This window comes from Diabrotica virgifera, chromosome 6 (genome assembly GCF_917563875.1).
Source record: "Diabrotica virgifera virgifera chromosome 6, PGI_DIABVI_V3a".
Lineage (NCBI taxonomy): Eukaryota > Metazoa > Arthropoda > Insecta > Coleoptera > Chrysomelidae > Diabrotica > Diabrotica virgifera.
The window spans coordinates 188769574-188791096 of NC_065448.1; the positions used below are offsets into that span (position 1 = coordinate 188769574).

A 21523-nucleotide genomic window follows, 5' to 3' on the forward strand; every position below is an offset into this window, starting at 1 on the left:
ATGATATACAAGAGCGTAGTTTGAAGTAGTCACTGAACATTTTGTTAACTCAAGGCGGCCTTAAAAATTTGGTTCATAATTTTAATTTTAATTTATCTAAAAAACAAGCAGAACTCTTGGGTGCGCACTTTGTAAGGATTAAAACTTACTTGGCAAAAGTAGTAAAGTATGTTACTTGTGAAACAAGCAAAAGCTTTTAAGGATTTTTCTCAAAGAAGCAGAGTTAGTATATTGTAATGAACGATATTTCATCAGTAATATCAGAAGAAAGGTCTATATTTTTAGACTCGTCCAAAGTTAGTCTTAAGACTGTTCTATTACATAACGGTAATGAAGTCTCTTCAGTCCTTTGGGTACATTCTGTAAACATGAAAGAGACATATATTATGGCAATGCGAAAATGCTTTCATAAAATATCTAATTTAGATACAAAAATGGAATTTATATGGAGATCTTAAAGGAGATTATTTGACTTGTAGGCTCGGTATAAGGTTCTTTTCTGCTTCCTTTGAGAATGGGATATTTAGTAAAAGCCATTATAAAAAGAAATTTGTAATAACTTAATTTAGAAAGTACTATACAAATCAGAAAATAAAACTTTTGGCACCAAACAATATATTTTTTGTTGTCCAGTGTAATTATTCGGCAAGGGAATATTGTTTTTTTAATGTATTTGTCGATTTTATATTACTTTATTCCTTCTTTCTTTAGTTTAATTTACCGTGAGAGAACTTTTAAGGAAGAATCCAAGAGAATGATCAGTTGTTCATGAATATCGTTCAAATAAGCTTCCTTAAACAAATGACAAAGTATGTCAAATAAATGAGGATATGAGGATGTAAAAAAGTTTACTCGTTTAAAATATTTGGTTTGTTTTATCAAAAAATATGTCCTTTCTGCTTCTAAAAGCATTACTACAAAGTAAATATGGCTAAAGAATGCTACGTTTGAAACACTATTTCAGATTTCTCGCTAGAACTAGCTTATTTATATCGTTATAAGTAGTGAGCATCGCTGGACTAGCTTTGTGGGTAGTTAAAGATGGACATCCGCCATGGGCGTGACACTCTTCGCCATCCTGTCCATCTTTGGCAGCTTTCATGTAACGGAAAAACCGAAGAATATCTGGATTGTCGCTAGATGGTTTCCGAAGTTCGTTAAGTTCCCTGAAATTATAAAAGTTGATTAAATAGATATACCTACATATTTGTTCTTGTATATAATCAAATATGGGTTCCAGTTAAAATACCTGTTTTAAAAATTGGTGTAACACAAACACAAAAGGTTCAGGAATCATAATAAATTCGGATAGCGGGTACCCAAGTAGCGCAATAAAAACATTTTCGTTTTATTTAACGTTTATAACGGTTTTATTGTGGTAAATAAGAAGATAATGGTTTTAAAGTTACCTTGTAAATACACTGCCAGAACTTTAGAACTGTTAAACATTTGTCACTAGTTTTAAAGTATCTAATAAGTGTATCAAATAAGACTAATTAATATTAATAGATAATTTGTCTTATTGTAGTTTTAAAATAGTTTATTCTCAGTTCACTTTAAAACTAATTAGTTTTATGAAGAACTTCCGGACTGTTTGGTTTTCTTAAAGTTGATTTCTTAAAAGCAAATAGTAGGCTATATTAAAACCAAACGGTCTTAACTGAATCAATTTGGTTATCATAAATAATACTAAACTATGCTTCTTGTTAGAAACAATAAAACTAAACTTATCCCCTTTTCTTTTATGTCCATAATGGTCGGCCATTTGTTTTAGAGCGAAACAGTGGTGTATTGTGCTATAAAAAGTGGAAGTACAGTTAGTATGGAGGAAATAAGTCGCAAGTACTTAAAACATAAACGAGCTGAAAATTTTAAAAGAAAATACAACACACACATCACTACGACTCCTCGATTTTAGGTTAGATTCACATTAAAACCGAGTAGCATTATTGACAGCAGCAATAAAACTAAACGGTTTTAATTCCAAGGCAACCTTGCTTTTATGTTGGTATGTATGTATTCATGTATGCTCTTGAAAAAGTATAAAATAAAACCATTTGATCTTAACAATTTTCTGTCGATAGACCAAATAGTTTTATTTCTGGAGATGCTGAAAGCCATGATAAATTACAATATAAGGCTTACGTAAAAATTATAAATAAGCGACTTGAAGACATATATTCTATTTATTTTAATATTAAAATTGTAGATAAAATTATTTTTAGGGAAAGTGTACCAATAAGTTTTCAATTTAAAAATCTTTTAGTAATATTTTTAATATTTTCAATATTAATAATTTACTATTAGGATTGAAAACTGCTTCGTCTTTCAATGCCAGATGGCGCTAGTCACCTACTATCATCACTTCAGTTGCAATGGGTGGGAAAACCTCTCGATACGAATCAGTTAAAATATGGAGAACAGTGCCTACGTTCCTTCCGATGAAGGCTCCAGTAAGAGCTGAAAATCGCGATTCAAGGGACTAGACTGCACTCCGTATTCTAATTGAAAAGTAAGATTGTTTTGCCTTCGTATTGCAACTGAATAAAAATGGTATACATTTTTAAAATTATTTTTCTTTCAAATTAATATTTTTCTGATTTAAATTTTTTTATTATTTTTATTTTTTAATTTTAAAAAATGATTTTTATTAACGTTTCGACGCCCAAATCGGGTGCCGTTGTCAAAATACAAAATACTATTAATATAAACAAAAATGTTGCTTAGTAAAAAAATTCTTCTAATAATTTATTTAATTTGACTCATTTATATCGGCAATTCAGATACATATGATACATTTTAAAGTAGAAGACTTTAAAATGATATTGCCAATATTTATGAGTTGCGTTCCTGGGACGACTTTACTGAAAGATAGTTCATTCGATTACATGAAATCAACCCCAACTCAAGAATATCCGTCACAAAAAAATCATAGCATGTTATCTGTCTTTAAAAAGACAACCACATGCAACGGTGACATTAAAATTCTCGCGTTAGAGATCTCATAGTAAATCACGAGGGAAAACCAGGAAAAACCTCGTGATACTATCCCGACATCGTAAGTATTTGGTAAAAAATAAAAATTGTAAAAATGCCACAAGAAAATAGCTTCAGAACAACATTTTATTTTTTAATCGCCAAAAGTCCGAAATTTTAGGGCGCGTGACTTATTTAGACCTATTTTTGTAAAAATTATCAATAAATTTGGGTGCGCAAGTGTTTTTCTACCTTGACAGTTCGAAATAATCCAGTACTTTTTATTATTTTATGGTTACAAATACGTATATGGGTTTAAAGAATAATTTACATAATATGGTAAACTGTCTTTAAAAGTCTCCATTTAAGAAACCTTTTTAAGTTTACTATAAAACTGTCTGCATTTAATGTGTCTTTTAACATGGATTTAAAAGCACCTTCACAGCAGCTATAAAACCAGTTGCTTAAGAAACCAAAGAAGGTTTTTAATTTGGTTTTATTGACCTCATTCAGAGTGGGCCCTTTTATGCTGAAAGCGGTTTTATTGCAAACTTAACGTTTGCTTAATAACCAAATGGTTTTAATTTTAGTTTTATTATACAGTTTTAAAGCATCCTTAAAAGACTCAATAATCCCGTTCGGTGCGACTTGGGTAGATACTATTTTACGGTCCCGGTTGAAGACAGATCTTCTTCTTCAGGGATGTAATCCTGTCCACATAAGATATAATTATCTCCCAATCTCCTGAGACCTGGGAGAAATTATGTTCTAGGCCCTAAATCCTTTGTATCAAAAATATCCTCAGTGAGAAATATCCTCACCCGAAAAAAAAAATGTACGCCTCTAAACCCTTCGATAATATTATATCTATCAAAAGTGCTAAATCATTCTTTAATTTTTTTTTTAACAAAGAAGATTTTGATAAGCTAATTTGAAGAGCTATTGATGATTTGATACATTTGCTACAAAATGCTAGATTTTCTGGTAAGTATGACAGGGATATATCAGACATTTTTAAAGTACTGGGCACAAATTTTTTTAAATTATTAAATTAAATAACCTGTAACTTTGTAATGAGTCACATTTTATGTAAGTGATTTGGATAAAATCTTATTATTTTGAGGTCTAGAATCTATAACTTAGAGATTGGACATTCTTAATAAATCACTCTGTACAGTTTGTTTTTTGTAGCCACTTGGTTTGTATCACTCATCGGGCGACCTGCCCTTTTTTTAGCAGGGACATCTGTGTTCCCTTTATGAATTCTGAATGAATTCTTTAACATGGACATAATGTCATATCAATTTTAATAGTTATTTATGTACCAAGTCAGTAAAGTGACTCTTTATCGAACGAGTCTGATATTATGAGCCGAGCGAGCGTAGCGAGCAAGGCGAATAACAGACGAGTTCGATCAAAAGTCTTTACTGACGTGGTGCATACAAAATTTTATCGCCAATCATAAAAAACATTAACACTTACTTAACACTTACTTAATTACATCCTTCTAATGAAAAAAGAGTGTGTGTACTTTGTACGCACATAAGTTATAATTCTATTATCATGATTTCAACGAAATAAATATATTTTAAACAGTTTTATCGTATTTATATTTAACTAATATACTAATTTTAACACTTAAGTAAAATACCAAAAATTAAAAATACCGTTAATAGTTACGTCATTGTTTATGAAGTGTAGCGTGTAGCCTGGCCGCAGCGAAGTTGATTTGCCGTGATGAATAGTAGAAAATCTAAATAAATACATATATTTGCTAACAAATTATCAGTACCTACATATCTATGACCGTCCTATATATAATCGAATTAACAAAAACACCATTTCATACTATATTCGCATTAATACGAAACTTAAAAGATTTAAGAATTCTTTTACTTCTACACAAAATAAAAATTTCGTATGACAGTAATGACAGAAGGCTCTTGGTTGCATGACGGCCGATTTCGATGTTTAATCGATAGTTGTTAAGTATCAATATTGAATAAATAATTACTAAATCTGTAAAGTTTTGATTTATATTTTATAAATATAATTTCAAAATACTACTGAATTTCATTTTCTGACTTAAATTTAATTAATAACGTAAATTTTGTACAATATTTTTAATAATTAAAGTGAATAAATTTTAAGGTCACTCAAATAAATAATCGATTACTGCCATCGAACACTTACATTCAATCTCAGTTAATTTGATTAATCGCGGCAGGTAAAGTAAAATTCTTCTTTCAGTACAATAAAGTGTTACTTTACTGCCGCAAATGGCGGCAAATGAGTACAATAATGAATGACTTTAGTGACGGTTGGTGATAAAATATATTACTACTACACTGTAATTGAAACGTTTCATTAACCAGAATATGAGCTATATTTTCAACTGCTAATAGAATGTTTCACTGATGATAGTCCGACTGGACCTAAAACGTTCTGAAGAATTGTTTTCCATTTGGATGAATTTTAAATATTTTTAAATAAATTATTATACTATTATAATATTATAATATTAATACATGTAGATAGATTAGACAAGACAGACTTAAAACATTACATACCCATTAGCCTGCTAAACCACTTATACAAACTCTTTACAAAAGTAGTGACATCAAGTGTAGAAAAGAAGCTAGATTTTTACCAGCCAAAAGAACAAGCTGGATTTCGCACCAACTTTGGAACAAACGACCATCTGCAGGCAGTAAAGTTACTAAGAAAAGTCAATAGAATAATAATAAGCCCCTTGTCCTACCATTCGTGGACTTTAATAAAGCCTTTGACAGGATAGAGCTGGATAGCATTTTAGAAGCTCTAAATGAATGCCGGATTGACCATCGTTATAGTACACTCACCTTTCATATATAATATGTATTTATAAAGAGGCAACAATTACTATTAAGATACATGATAAAACCAAACAAATAAGCATAGAACGCGGCGTAAGACAAGGCGACACACTCTCGCCAAAACTATTCATAGCTGTTCTGGAATATGTCTTTAACATGCTGAACTTGGACAACAAACGCATTACAATATTTAAAGAAAAGTAAAATCATCTTTATTTTGCAGATGGCATAATCCTTATAACTGATGACCTAGAAGTAAAGGAAATGCTAAATAAGTTAGACGTTATCTGCTGGAAAATAGGCCTCAAAATAAACTTTACTAAAACTAAATTTACGACTAATCTGATTTCTAGCTGACAGCTGATTATACGTGAACAAAGAGTAGAACTAGTAGAAAAGTACATTTACTTAGGTCATGAAATCAGAATTGGCAGAAATAACCAAACGTGTGAAATAAAAAGAAGATTAACTCTTCCTTGGGCAGCCTACGGAGCGCTGAGAGAAATATTTAAGAGTAGTATACCGATCAGTTTAAGAAGTGTTTGATCAATGTGTGCTACCGGTGACGACATATGCTCAAAGGTGTATAGAAAGATCCATGCTGGGCGTAACCCTACGGGATAAAATTAATAAGAAATATAGATCTCAGACAAAGAACCGGTATCACAGATATATAAAACGTGTCACCAAACTCAAATGGAACTGGGCAGGACACGTCGCCAGGCTGAACGACTCAAGATGTACATGAAATCTAATGGAATGGAGATCAAGAGAAGATAAATGCAGTGGAGAAAGGCCACCTCCACGATAGACAGATGATATCAGACGGATTAGTAACAACTGGCAACAATCAGCACAAAACCGTGAAGTGTGGAAACAATTGGTGGAGACCTATGTCCAGCAGTGGACGTAAATTGATTGGATAATGATGATAACGATACTATTATGTATTCGAAATTTTTTACTTCATTGTAAACTTATATAAAAACAGTTTTATACCAGACAGTTATTCGCGATGTGAAAGAATTTTTATTTGTTTTAATTAGGTTATGATGTTATAAAGAAAACAAATAAAAAGCTGCTTTGTGTAAGAAACCTTAGATAACTTCGTTAGAGAACATACTATGTTTGTAGAAAAGAAAGACAAACTCAATTATTTTCAGGAAATCAAATTGAAATGGGATATACTTTTCTAGATTATATTTCAGCATAATTATGTTGCTGGTGGAGCAAAATTATATAAAAAGTAACGTGTAATAAAAATATTTTTATGTGAGTTAGAAATTAAAATTCGATTTCGAGCGTGCCTTTGACAGCTTGTCTCATGCTGCGATATAAAGTCACTGTACATTGAGGACAAATGCATACAAATGAGGACAAATAGGCAGTAAGCGTGGGCCAGGCAGGAAAAGACACTCGTGGCTACAAAATCTGCGGAACTGGTTCGGGCTCTCATTAGTCGAACTATTCAGAAATGCCGAAAGTAAGATCTGAATACCCATGTTCCTGTGGAACTACCATTTTTGTCATGTCATCGTTCAGAAGTCTCTATCCATTTCATTGTCACTTGCTGCCATACTTTCAACATGTGAACAAGTCAATCCACAGTACCTGGGGCATATTAATGAAAAATACTTTATACATCCATGCTTAAGTTAGCATTTTTAACCGATATTTCCTTGACGGATTACTTGGACAAGGCTTTGACCCACATATTTTTGTAAAATTTTATCTTGGTGATTAGCATGTAAATTTGACGTGAGTATAACCTACAACGTTTCTTAACCGTAGTCAAAATTTCAAAATCTTTGCATTATTTTACCAGGTTATATTCATTTTAGGTAAGCACTGATCATGATTGGTAAACCAATCGAAAACTAGTTCTGCGATGTAGCCCTTTTTAGGGATTTTAAATATATACCTTTTATAAAGGATTTTATTGTTTTTTGTACATGGTATACAGTATACAGCCAACTACAGGAAAACTTTTTCCTTGTGGATTTTTAGATAGGTGAAACATTTTACGAGAGGCATAAGTTCAGAAGTGGACAAATATAGGCTAATTGACTACAATTATTTGTTAATTTATGGAACACTTTCATTTATTTATAAAACATATTGGCTGGTAAAAGTAATAAAAATAAAACATAAATTTCGTCAAGTAAATATTTTTTGTTCATTAGCTTTAATTTGGACATTTTACAACTAATTAATGATTTAATGTTAACAAATTACTTAAATGCGTAATTCAAAGATAAGGTAATCGAGGCTGCAAAAGACTGTGAGGCAGCGGTTTCCACTGGCCGTAAGCCATGGATATCCGATAATACGTGGACTGTGATTCAACGCAGAAAAGCACATAAAACTAGATACGGAACAAACGATGAATACAGAGCGTTATCGAGAGAAATCAGAAAACAGTGCCGCAAAGATAAAGCTGATTACATCTCTCAAATATGCAGAGAGATAGAGGAACATGGCTGTCGAAATGAACCGAGTGACTTATTCCAGAAGATCAAACTCCTTACCAGAGAGTTTAAACCTCAAACGTGGTCTGTAATAGATAAGGAAGGTAATTTAAAGACCGATACTGATGAAGTATTGGAAACATGGCGAAACTACTGTGGCGAGCTATATAAAAATAACGAGGTATCAGCAGAAAATCAGTGGCCTTCTGACTACCCTAGAGAACCTACTGTCTTACTCGCTGAAGTCAAAGATGCAATTAAATCACTAAAGGGAAATAAATCCCCAGGCATTGATTCAATACCATGTGAAATACTACAGTTACTAGGTGACAAAGGATTACATATCATCCATTCTATCTGTGTCGCTGTTTGGAATTCAGGAAAATGGCCATCTGATTGGTGTACCTCAATTTATATCCCACTACACAAAAAAGGAACTACTACCAGATGTGAAAACTACCGCACACTGTCACTAATAACACATGCTAGTAAAATCTTGTTGCATATCATCAAAAACAGATTAAAAACCTATCTACATTACCAAATACCTCAGGAACAAGCGGGGTTTGTAAAGGGTAAAGGTACAAGGGAACAAATCCTGAACCTGAGACAACTCATTGAAAAGTCTAGAGAATTTCAAGTACCTATGATTATATGCTTCGTTGACTACCAAAAGGCATTTGATTGTGTAAGCTGGATAAATCTGTGGTCAATTTTAATAGAAATGGGCGCACCAATGCACCTGGTGACACTTATTAAAAATCTATACCAGTCTAATATAGCGACAGTACGACTAGATCAGAAGTTCTCAAACCAATTCAAGACCGAGAGAGGTGTTAGACAAGGATGCGTGTTGTCACCTGACTTATTTAACATTTATGGTGAACATGTCATGAGGATGGTTTTAGAAGGATGGGCCGGTGGAGTAACAGTAGCTGGTAAGAAAATCTCCAATTTAAGATTTGCTGATGACACTACACTTATAGCAGCAAATAAGCAAGAAATGTTTGATCTTCTGCGAAGAGTTGAGTACGAAAGCAATAGAGTTGGTCTGAAAATCAATAAAGCTAAGACAAAAATAATGGTGGTCGACAGATTTGACACTATTCAACTGACTAACATATTACAGGAATACCAGATAGTAAACACCTTTGTCTATCTCGGGTCTAGTATAACTAACGTTGGTAACTGTGAAGCAGAAGTTCGAAGACGTATTGGTATGGCAAAAAATGCGATGAGTCGCCTAACTAAAGTTTGGAAAGACAGATCTATCTCTCAAAATATCAAGATGAGACTGGTGAATGCCCTTGTATTCTCAATATTTCTATACGGAGCAGAGACTTGGACTCTTCGCGCATGCGAGCGCCAAAAAATTGATGCCTTTGAGATGTGGTGCTGGAGAAGAATGCTGCGCATACCTTGGACAGCTCATAGGACAAACGTTTCCATTCTAAACCAACTCAATATTAAAAAAAGGCTGTCCACAATATGTCTGCAACGAATTCTGCAATTCTTTGGTCACGTAGTTCGCAGAGGTGACGACAGTTTGGAGAGATTAATTGTTTCTGGAAACGTTCCGGGGAGAAGATCAAGAGGACGATCACCAACTAGATGGTCTGACCAATAAAGCATTCAGCTGGAAACTCATTCTGCGCAGCTCTTAGAGCAGCTGAAGATAGACACCAATGGAGAAACATTGTTAGGAATATTGGAAGAAATCACGATCCTCAGTAATGGGGAAACGACAGGAGAGAGTAATGTTTCTAGAAGACAATGAGTGAAATTAGTTATTTTTACTAAAAGTAATTTTCCTTGTTAACGGACACACTTCAAAATAACCGTATGGACTACATTCGACATAAAAACGATAAAATGTGCCACTAAAATATAACACATTCGCTTAAATTAAATTAATTACAATGATCACTGTATTATTATCGTGTATCACTTAATCAATACTTTCTAACTAACGGGTCAAAGTTTTTATATTGCCATAAAAAAATTAAGACCTCGTACGATGTGATAGTGAGAATAAAGATGCGACATTAAATTGGATGCGGTCAATTAATAAAAAAGAATAAAAAATATATGGTTAGTGTGCCACTTCTAGACAATAAATACGAAAGCCATTTTTTTGACTTTCATTTTCACAATGAAGATAAAGATTGGATATATTATACAAAATTCCAGGTGGGTTGATCAAGTAGTTTTTGAGTTACAATGTCTACAGCCTTTGAAAAATCAGTTTTGAGAAAAACGCGTTTAAAGTATTGTCAACTTTTATTTTCAATTTCTTTTTTGTCTGTCAAATCGTTAAGTTATTTAAACCGGAATATGTTCTTGAATCGCGGAATAATTTACAATAATTTATAAGCGGAGATTTTTGCAGTTACTCGAGCGCGTCACATTATCACATGTGGAGAAACCTTGTACCCTGTAAATGTACTTCTGCCGTATATTGGCTATTAATACAGGGGAGTTCGTTTAGGGAGGGCCGAAAAAAAATCTATCCTTAGAAAAATTTGAAATCGTCAGAATAAGATAAAGTAAGTTAAATACATTCAACACAGTATACAGGGTATTTCAATAATAATTGTCCATATAGTAACTGGAGAAACCTTAGCACAAAAGACGAAGATTTAGCCAAAAACGCTTAAATAAAATATGGTTCCTTACTGAGTTACAGGGTGTTTTGTCTAAAAATTTAAAAACTATTTTTGCTCAGCATTTTAAAACTATTCGACGTATCCTTTTCATACTTGGCAGAAAGTGCGACTACTATACACCCTACTAAATTGTGATAAACAAACGTTTATAGCTACTACCAGAGGCGTACGATAGGGGATAGTGAATGGTTGACCCTTCTCAAATTCTACGCCACTGGAGGAATTACTACTTTAGTGCAATTTTTAGATTCTCGAATACTTTCTACGTACATAATATACTCTTCATTGGTAACGATACAGTTATTAGTTTTCGAGGTATTTGAAGTTAAATATGAAACGGCACAGTTATTTTGATTAATTTGCGATATGATTCATATGAATAAAATTTTAAAAATTATTTGTACCCAGTACTTTAAAACTATTTGGCGTATTCTTATCATACTTGGCAGAAAGTGTAGGTACTGTAAACCCTACTAAATTAAGATAAATAAACGTTTCTAACTACTACCAGAGGCGTACGACAGGGGATAGTGGCTGGTTGACCCTTCCCAAATTCTACGCTACTGACGAAATTGCTATTTTAGTGTAATTTTTTGATTTTCCAATACTTTTTATGTAAATAATATACTCTTAATTCGTAACGATAAAATGATTAGTTTTCGAGATAGGTATTTGAAATTAAAAATAAAGCGACACAATACATTAATCAAAATAACCGTGTCGTTTCATTTTTAACTTCAAATATCTCGAAAATTAATGACTTTATCGTTACGAAGGAAGGGTATATTATTTTTAAAGAAAGTATTGGAAAATCTAAAAATTGAACTAAAATCGCAATACCGCCAGTGGTGTAGAATTTGGAAAGGGTCAACCATTCACTTTCCCCCGTCGTACGCCTCTGGTAATAGCCAGAAACGTTTGTTTAACACAATTTAGTAGTTTGTACACTACCTACACTTCGTGCCAAGTACGAAAAGGATACGTCGAACAGTTTTAAAATTCTGAGCAAAAATAATTTTTGAATTTTTAAATCAGTAAGGAACCACATTTTATTTAAGTGTTTTAGGTTAACTCTTCATATTTTGTGCCAAGGTTTCTCCAGTTACTATATGGACAATTATTAACGAAACACCCTGCATATTTAAACAAGCTGAAAATGCGAGCATTATCATAACGAAAACTTTGTTTATTTACGTATTTTAATTCCTAATATGGAAAATTGCTATTATGAAAAGTTGTTTAGAATTAATACTTATGTTTTATTTTGCAATTATATCATTCTAATTTAAATGTTATGAACTATAAAGGCACTTTAGTCTTGATCGAAATTAATATTTTTTATATACCTCGTATAAAATGAATAACATTTTATATATGATGGTTGCATCATAAATCTTAGACCATGAAGAGCTTTTTATGAAGAATACCTTTTCTTTGTCAAATTAAAAATAAAAGGGTTATAAATGAAAATGTTGTTGGTATCCATAAGTTGAGAAAAATCTTCAAATATTTTTTCCCCTAGAAGGATGTAATTGCACATCAGACCATAATTTTTTATTCCAAACAATATTATTTCATATAGTCGGTTCGTTAAACTCAGACACAACTGGCTATTGATTTTAGTCAATAATTTTGCCAATGTGGCAAAAAAAAATAATTACTAAATAGATAATAAGTACTAAATAATTAGTAATCTTGCCAATTTTGGCAAAATTGGCAAAAAACAAAAAAAAATACCTACTAAAATCACTAGCCAGTTGTGTCGAGTTTAGCGAACCGACTATAATAACAATTTTCATTTGATAACGAATGGAACAGTCCATTTATCATTAAAGGGGAGGCCGTATACTCGTATAAACCTTTTTAAAGCTGTTAATAAATTATTGCTTTTAAAATAAACTCAAATTGTATTTTTGAACATCTTATTTAGTTTATATAATAATTAAATTCACTATCAAATATCATTGATATTTTATTAATACTTAATTTAAAATTTAGTTTGACATTCACGAAGTGTCAAACTCAAATGTAAATAATCTATGCTTTGCTTAACAAATCGAGATTAAAAAACTAGCCTACTTACTAGTAACGATTTCAGCTGAGGTGTAGTGTGTCGGCAGAAAATAAATGGATTGTGACGTCACATTTTAGATTTTGAGGTCGATTATCTCGAAGACGGTTAGAGATATCGAAATGCCGTTTTCAGATTTGGATTCAGAAGGAAAGACTACATAAGAATCCATCGATAAATCTGATCTGAGTATTGCAGGAGCGGCAACACAATAACACACAGACTTTTGCGAATTTATAAACGAAAAGTTTTCGTTAAAAATCTGACGATTTGAGCGGGTCGTAAGGAAATGGGCGAGTCACAAAGTTTCACAAGAAATAGCGAATATTTCGCGAAATGAAGGAGAGATCGAAAAATTAAAAAATATGTGCTCAATATTTTTCAAAAATCTATCGAAAAATGCCAAACACGATCCACCACGAAGAGAGGTGGGGGGTAAATTTAAAATGTTAAATACAAATCCCGCGATATTTCGCGAAATTAACATCAGATCGAGAAACTGAAAAATACACGTATTCAAAATTTTTGAAAAATCTATCACACGATCCCCCACGGTGGCGGGTGGGGGTTACCTTAAAATCTTAAATAGTGGCTCCCATTTTTTATTGTAGATTTGGATTCCTTATATAAAAATAAGTATATAGCTTTTATTCGAGAGATTTTTTCGAATTATGGATAAATGGCGCTATAATCGGAAAAAAGGTTGTTGGAAATGGAAAACTAAATTAAAGAATGGAAAGTCCCCACTAAAATAGAAAACTTAACTTTTTTTCGGGTTTGGGACCTAATTTTTACAACCAAATAGGTCCCATAACGCTCGAGCGACTGCACATTTAGCATTCTTTCTATTAACTTCAGCAGCCATAGCTTGAAGAGACGAAAGTCTACAGCCAGATCTTGTAACATGATTAGCACAAAGAAACATAATTATTTTAGGCCAAGAGCCGGGATAGGTAAAACTTGCTAATTATTTTAGGCACCGTAAGGGTCTACAGCTGAAATGGAAGACCCTAAAAGAAAACGTATGAACATTAGGTCGTCAATTTTCAGTAGAACAGGAGTCGACAATGGAAAATCAAACCTTCCACTTATGTACGGGATAAATTAATAAACTAAAGGGTACCTCCTTTGGTAGGCAAAATGCCCTCATTCCCAGAATTCAATTTTTTTACACAAAAAAACTCAGCGCAATTTAACCCACCAGCCCTTCTCTCTGTCTTCCCCCACCGTCAAAAACGTCAGTTTTCGTTTTTATTTTTTTTAGGTAGGATAAAATCACTTACAATTTCAAAAAATTCACACGTATATTTTAGGTTCTTACAAACCATGTCTCTTTTTATAGACTCGTACGTTGTGTTTACATAGCCTTAAATTTTTATTTGTGAAAAAAAGCGTAGGTATACATTTTTTTGAAAATGTCTGCAGACCTATTTATTTTATTTTGTGTACTTTATCAAACACTATATTTCTAATTTTCTTTTAGATTTTTCCATAAATTTCGCCACATTCAAAAACCCCCAAAACGACTACGGGTATATAAAAATAGACATGTTTTTCAAAAACTTCAACTATGCGTGTGGGCTTTTATAAATATTAAAATTGATTGAATCCTACCCAAACAGAAAACAAATAAAAACGGAAAATTACGTTTTTGATGGTGGAGGTGGATACGGTGGGTGGTGTGCTGAAATTGAGCTGAGACTTTGTGTTGTGTTTTTTAATCACATAGAATGCCAGAAAAAAAATAAAATAAAGATTGATACCATTTTTATTCAGTTGCAATGCGAAGCCAAAACAATCCTATTTTTCACTTAGAACAGGGAGCGCAGTCCAGCACTCTGAATCAACGATTTTCGACTCTTATTGGAGTCATCATCGGAGAGGCGTAGGCCTGCTGCTCTCTGCTCGAAGTGACCAAACCTTGAAAGTTTATCCCCACATTGCAACTGACGTGTACGGATTAGGTGACTAGCGTCATCTGGCAACGGAAAGGCAAAGTTTTCAATCCTGATAGCAACATTAATAATATTGAAAAATATTAGAAATATTACTAAAAGATTTTTAAATTGAAAATTTGTTGGTCCATTTCCCTGGTAACACCACCATGGTTTTACCATGAGGTAACACCTCATACAGTGAAGACAATTTTTGTTTTATATTAGTGTTACTCCTGTAGAGTAACTAGGTCCATTTTCCGTTGGAACTTTACCAAGCTGCAGACGGGGGTTGTGAATTGCAACTTTTTAGAATTCCCTCTTGTCTTCACTGCAGCATCCATCTGGCTTTCAAATTTTTAGAAGCCATGGAGGTGTTAACAGGAGAATGGACCAATAAGTTTTCAATTTAAAAATCTTTTAGTAATAATTTGAATATTTTTCAACAATATTAATGTTGCTATTAGGATTGAAAATTTTACCTTTAAAAAAATTAATTCTGGGAGTGATTGCGTTTTGCCTGTTGTAGTTGGAGGCAGGTACCCTTTAATTTATTTACCCTGGTCAAAAGTAGAAAGTTTGATTTTTCACTAGCGACGCTTGTGACACCGAAAATTGACGGCATATTGCTAACGTTTTCTTTTCGGTTCTACTATTTAAGCTGTAGACTCTTGACTCTAAACTTATAACTCTAAAATTATTATCAAATTATACCTATCCCGGCTCTTCTATTACTAGTCCAGAGAAATAAGATTTTTCTCGTGACACATCCCCCTCCAGGCCGAAACCAAATTTTTTGAGTAGTATGGACATCTATATTAATTACCTATATGTTTCCTGCAGCTAATTTTGATGATATACATAGTTATAAACAAAAAGGAAGATTAAAAAACGGTAAATTTTAGCTTTTTTCGTCTATCACCAAAAAGTGAAGCATTCTAAACAAATTCGAGAATAAGAATCTCATAAATCATATAAAAAAACTTCAACATGGCTTTCGCTGAGTATGTCTATCCTTATTTTTTGCTTAGAAAATAACAAAATAAGTCATAAAATTTGAGATTTTATAAATGTTCATAACTTATGTAAAAATTAAGTTAGAACCTTCTTATTACACGGAATGCTCAAACTTCTTGTGCTTAAATTATATTTTAAATTTAAATGCAATTGGTCGAATACTTTAAAAGTTATTTAATTTGTTTATCCCAAATTCATTTTTTTGCAACACTATAAGTTGCAAAATTATGAGGTTACAGTAATACTTCGGACAGTTTATGAAAGAAGAACATTTATACTATTAACTTAATTAAAAAACTGGCAAAAAGTAATTTTAAACAGTGTAAAATTATTTTGCAAAAGCATGTCGATTTTATGCTTACTTATAAACAATTAGAATAACTTTTTAACCGTTACCCATAGAAAAATTAGTTTTTCGTATTTAGAAAGACTGAATTTTTATACACATTTAAAAAAAAACAGTTGTCCTAGGACAATTATAGACGAAGTTAGCCCCCCCTTTTTGAATTCACATGTTCTTGTAAAATAATTTTGCAATATTTAGAATTATTTTTTGTTATTTTTTTATTAAATTAATAGTGTAAATCTTCTTCTTTCTTATACTATCCTAAGTATTACTGTAACTTCATTATTTTCTAACTTACAGTGTTGCAAAAAAAAATTATTTGGAAAAAACAAATTAAATAACTGTTTGACTAATTGCTTTGAAATTTAGGGTATGATTTACGCACCAGAAGACTCAGCATTTCGTGTAATAAGAAGGTTTTAAGTTAATTTTTACATAAGTTATGAATATTTATAAAAACTCAAAATTTATGATTTATTTTGCAATTTTATAAGCAACCAATAAGGATAGACGTATTCAGCGAACGCCATATTGAAGTTTTTTATACGATTTATGAGCTTCTGACTCTCGAATTTGTTTAAAATTATTAACTTTTTAGTAGTAGACGAAAAAAGAGAAAATTTACCGTTTTTTGATCTTCATTTGTTTATAACTGATGTATATCATCAAAATCGGCTGCTGGAAATATATAGGTGATTATTATAGATGTCCATACTACTCAAAAATTTGGTCTATTACCCGTCTATTACGACAGTTACTGCATCACTTTTGAAATGTCTGCTACAACAGTGGAAGAAATATTGGGAATCATTAATTCCGGAAGATGGTCTCTAAACCTAAACATTGTATTACTTCTTTTAATTAGATTTTCATATTTTTATAAATATATTATATTTGTTATACCACAAAACTTCAAAAATAACCTGACTAAATTTTTAAACCCAAATTGTAATCCGAAACATCAGTAATAAAAATTACTTTACAGTTTATTCCCAAAATATATTTAAAAAACTTCTATAAATAGCTTTCAAATAATAAAAATATACCAATTTGTAGAGAAAGTTTAAACTCTCGAGCGATAAAAATTTGTTCTAAAAACACTTGTCCAATTTCAGTGTATTTACAACGACCTTGAAAAGAGCCATAACCTCTGTTCAGTCAACACGGGAATTTCATCAAGTGATTAAAAAGAAAAACAATTTTGAAATGTGATTGAACTCTCATTTCTTAAGTTCTAAATATAGGTATAATCAACCATATCGGTCCTAAGAGAGTTCCCAAATTTATTTTTTTTACCTTCACCAGAGTGGCTATCAAATAAACTTTGCGTCTCATAGGATTCGTTTTCAAGCCACAGTACACTTTTAAAAACTCATATTCGAGTTTTAATTAAACAATCCAAAATTTGGCGAAATAATATGAGCCAAAAGCTAGGCAACTTTTTTAAAAACTATTCTTATATTAGGGAGGATAAGGATGCTAAATTTGCAGTTACTAAAGCGTTATGAAACCCTATCGGAATGTGAAAGATAGGTCCTAAAACCAAAAAAAATTAAGTTAGATTTTACATTTTAGTGGGGACTTTCCAGTTTCTAATTTAATTTTCCATTTCCATCAAGCGTTTTTTCCGATTATAGCGTCATTTATCCATAATTTGAAAAATGTCTCAAATAAAAATTACTTATTTTTAAGCAAAAAATCTAAATCTGTAATAAGAAATGGTGGCCCCAATTTAAGATAAAGATAAAGTAGGGGAGGTCGGGTACAATTGCAACAGTTTTTACTTGTAATTTTTATTTAAAAATGGGTTCCATATAAGTGGGATATAAATATAGAGGGCTATAGGCTGAACATTTAACTTTAATTTCCAATTTTATTTTGTAAGTTTTACTGATTAGGTAACTAGAAAAATGCATAATTTTAACCTAACAACAAGTGTTACATATGTACCCATTCGATGGACAATTGTAACACACAAAGGGGATAAATGTAACAATGTTAAGATCATCGAATTTTATCCAACCTATTCCCAAATTAATTATTTATAAACAGGTGTCTTATAAACTAATAAAGAATTAAATATTATATAAAGACCTGCTTGCTACTACTTGAAATAAAATCAAACATATAAATAAAAAATGTATTCCAAAACACACACGCACACATTTATATAATATATACATATATATTCCTTATATATTATATTTATGTATATATTTATTTATATAAATATACACATACATACATAGTGATACATACATATTATATAATGCGTATGTATTGTATATACTGGTATTGGTAATACACGTTTCAAATGTACCCGTTCCTAGTGTTACAATTGTACCACAACGACATGCCAATGGTTTGTCAGAATTTTATAACACATCACGAAATCTAATCTCGATTTAATAAATATATTGATAAATGTATAATATGAGTCAATTCTTATACCAAACTTCCTAAAAAATAACTCTAAAACTAGAGCGATCATCCAAAAAATACAAAATTTAATTAATTTTACTCGCCAGGCGTAAAAACCAATATTTTCATCTAACAACGTATCCCCCACAATTAATATCGCCAAACTACGGTCAACATTCCATCACTAAATACTTTCTCAGATGCAGCGTTGCCAGCTCTATTCGACCAGTTACAAGATGTTTATAAGCAATGTTACATTTGTACCGCGTTACAATTGTACCCGCTCTCCCCTAATCTCCCTTTCACCACCGTGGGGGATCGAGTTTGGTGTCGTTTAATAGATTTTTCAAAAATATTTAATACGTGTATTTTTCAGTTTTTAGATCCACTGATGTTCATTTCGCGAAATATCGCTGGGTTCCTATTTAGTATTTTGAATTTACTTTTCTCCGTGGGGTGTCGTGTTTGATATTATTCGATAGATTTTTGAAAAATATAAAATATTTATTATTTTTTCAACCATTCATTTCGCAAAATATTTGCTTTTTTGAAGTTATACTTCTTTACGACCGAGAGTGAAATTTTATAATGCCGGGCGCATGCGCACACAGACGGTAAATATTTCGTCGCTAATCTTTCAATATATGTATGTATCAGCGCTGTCAGCGCCAATAAGTCATATTATATCATATAAAAGGATATATTAGTGTTCTTAGTAAATGTATTATTATAATTTTTGTGTCTTTGCATTTTAGACTGGGAGATATTATACAGAAGTTCAGCCACGATTTTCTAAGTCCTGCCTTTTGCAATAGTGGAAGAGTAGACGATGTACTTACAATCTGTGGAAACATCCACAAATTTCCTGTGACATTTTCCTGTAAAAATTAGATTTTCCCAAAAAATAAAAATAGGGTTTTCCGATGAATTTCTAAGTCTTGCCATATCCGTAGATAGACAGGATACTATCGATTTTATGAAGAAAATTTTTTGGGCAGGAGGATTGCAAACGGGGTAAGGGAGTATATATGTACACAAACATGTAAGGAAAATAATGAAATTTTCATGATTTTCTAGGTCCTGCCAACTAAATAGACTAAACATATTTATTTCAAAATGATCAAAAAAATATTGGCATGACGTCTCCTAATGTTTAAGTATACTTGTCCCTTGGAAAATTCTGCGGAAAATTTTCACCCTGATTCCGTGATTGTCTTAGTCCTGCCTCTAAAAGTTATAATACTCAAATACAATCAATACCTTTTCGGTACTCGGCAGGAAGGTTAAACGGTTCTTGTAAGACGGCAGGAGTCCTAGATTTGTAAGAAAATTCGTGAAAAAGTCAACGATTTTCTGAGTCATGCCATTTTGCACATGTTTCAAGAATCTTAATATAAGTCTATTTACAAAGAGACAGGATTGTTTTATGGGGTGGGGCATTAGTGTGACAAAGTCCAATTACTCGTTTGTCGTAAGATATACGAAAAAAGTTGTTTAGGTAAAACATGGGCCACAGATAGGACTATGATTTAACAGTATTTTCTAATATACAGGGCTACCCGTCTTCACAGGGTGACACAAATATATGTTTTTTTAAATGGAATACCCTGTATATTTTTACATTTTTGGATTCTACTCGATGTTCTGTTTAATAACATATAGTGTTTTGAAATATTAAACGAGGTAGTTTAAAATATAATTACGTTTTTTTGTTAATTTTGTAGGAACATTCACACCCTATATATATTGTTAGTGATTTGATATCCAAACTTCTATTAATTTATGTTTAAACGATTTTTAATATAGTCTACTATTGTCAGTTATTAATAGTATACCAAAATGTTTAATTTTAGTATACGGGGTTGGTTGAAACTCGGAATGAGTATTTTCTGAGTTTTCTTAAATGGAACACCCTGTATTTTAGTATTATAATAAAATGATATTTTATGGTACCTTTTTATTTGTTAAGCATTTTCTGTACCATATTTATATATTAATTTTGGCAGTAAATTGATACAGACAGATTACTCAGGTGGTTTTTGGGGTTTCTGAACAAGAATGTCACATTAGAACAGATCTTTACCTAGTGCTCGGGGTGACTAATATACACGCCATATTCTTAAATTTCGAGGCTTTCAGACACTAAAGTGATGCAGGTAGATTACGCCATCAGAATCGACCTCCAAAAACTCTCTAAATTCGAGATCAGTCACCCTGGGCACCAGGTGCTCCGAGGGTTGGTTGTAATGTCATATTCGTGTTCGGCCATCCCAAAAACCCTCGAATAATCTGTTTTCTTTAATTTATTGCCAATATTCCACGAAACTCCAGATGACGTGCCTTAGCAGCAACTCTGGGCACTAGGTGATTCGGAGGTCGGTTCTGTTTGCGTATTCGTAACTCCATAAACCTCCCAAATAAAAAATTTTGCCCTTAATACACTGATTTTGACAGGTTTATGCACTTTTGGATGCATATTATGCACTAAAATGCAATTTCCACCCATTTTTATACTGTACACCTTTTATTTGAATTTGAAAAAAATTAAAAAAAAAACAAAAAAAAACGGTGTATTTGCCGACTTAACCCTTAACTACAGACATCCCAATATTATCACGTAACTACAGACTCCCGGTATTTTTTACCGGTCATTATAAAATAGAGTCAAAATATAAAGTTAATAATAAAAAACAAAAACGTTTTGCATTATGTGTTTTTATGGAGTCTCTAGATATGGGAAAAATGGTAAAATGAGTGATTTTAATAATA

The 21523-nt window shown here is 31.9% G+C and overlaps 1 protein-coding gene across 4 annotated transcripts in view; it reads right to left on the reverse strand.

Annotated features, from left to right (window-relative positions):
- Positions 1-855: 855 nt before the first annotated feature.
- LOC114328052 (uncharacterized) overlaps positions 856-21523 on the reverse strand; it is a 314894-nt gene continuing 294226 nt past the window's right edge. For all 4 annotated transcript variants that reach the window (XM_050653547.1, XM_028276795.2, XM_028276797.2 and 1 more), the window contains exon 6: positions 856-1166. In XM_050653547.1, the coding sequence (XP_050509504.1) occupies positions 956-1166 (211 nt within the window). In that variant the 3' untranslated portion in view covers positions 856-955. The remainder of the gene's footprint in view (positions 1167-21523) is intronic.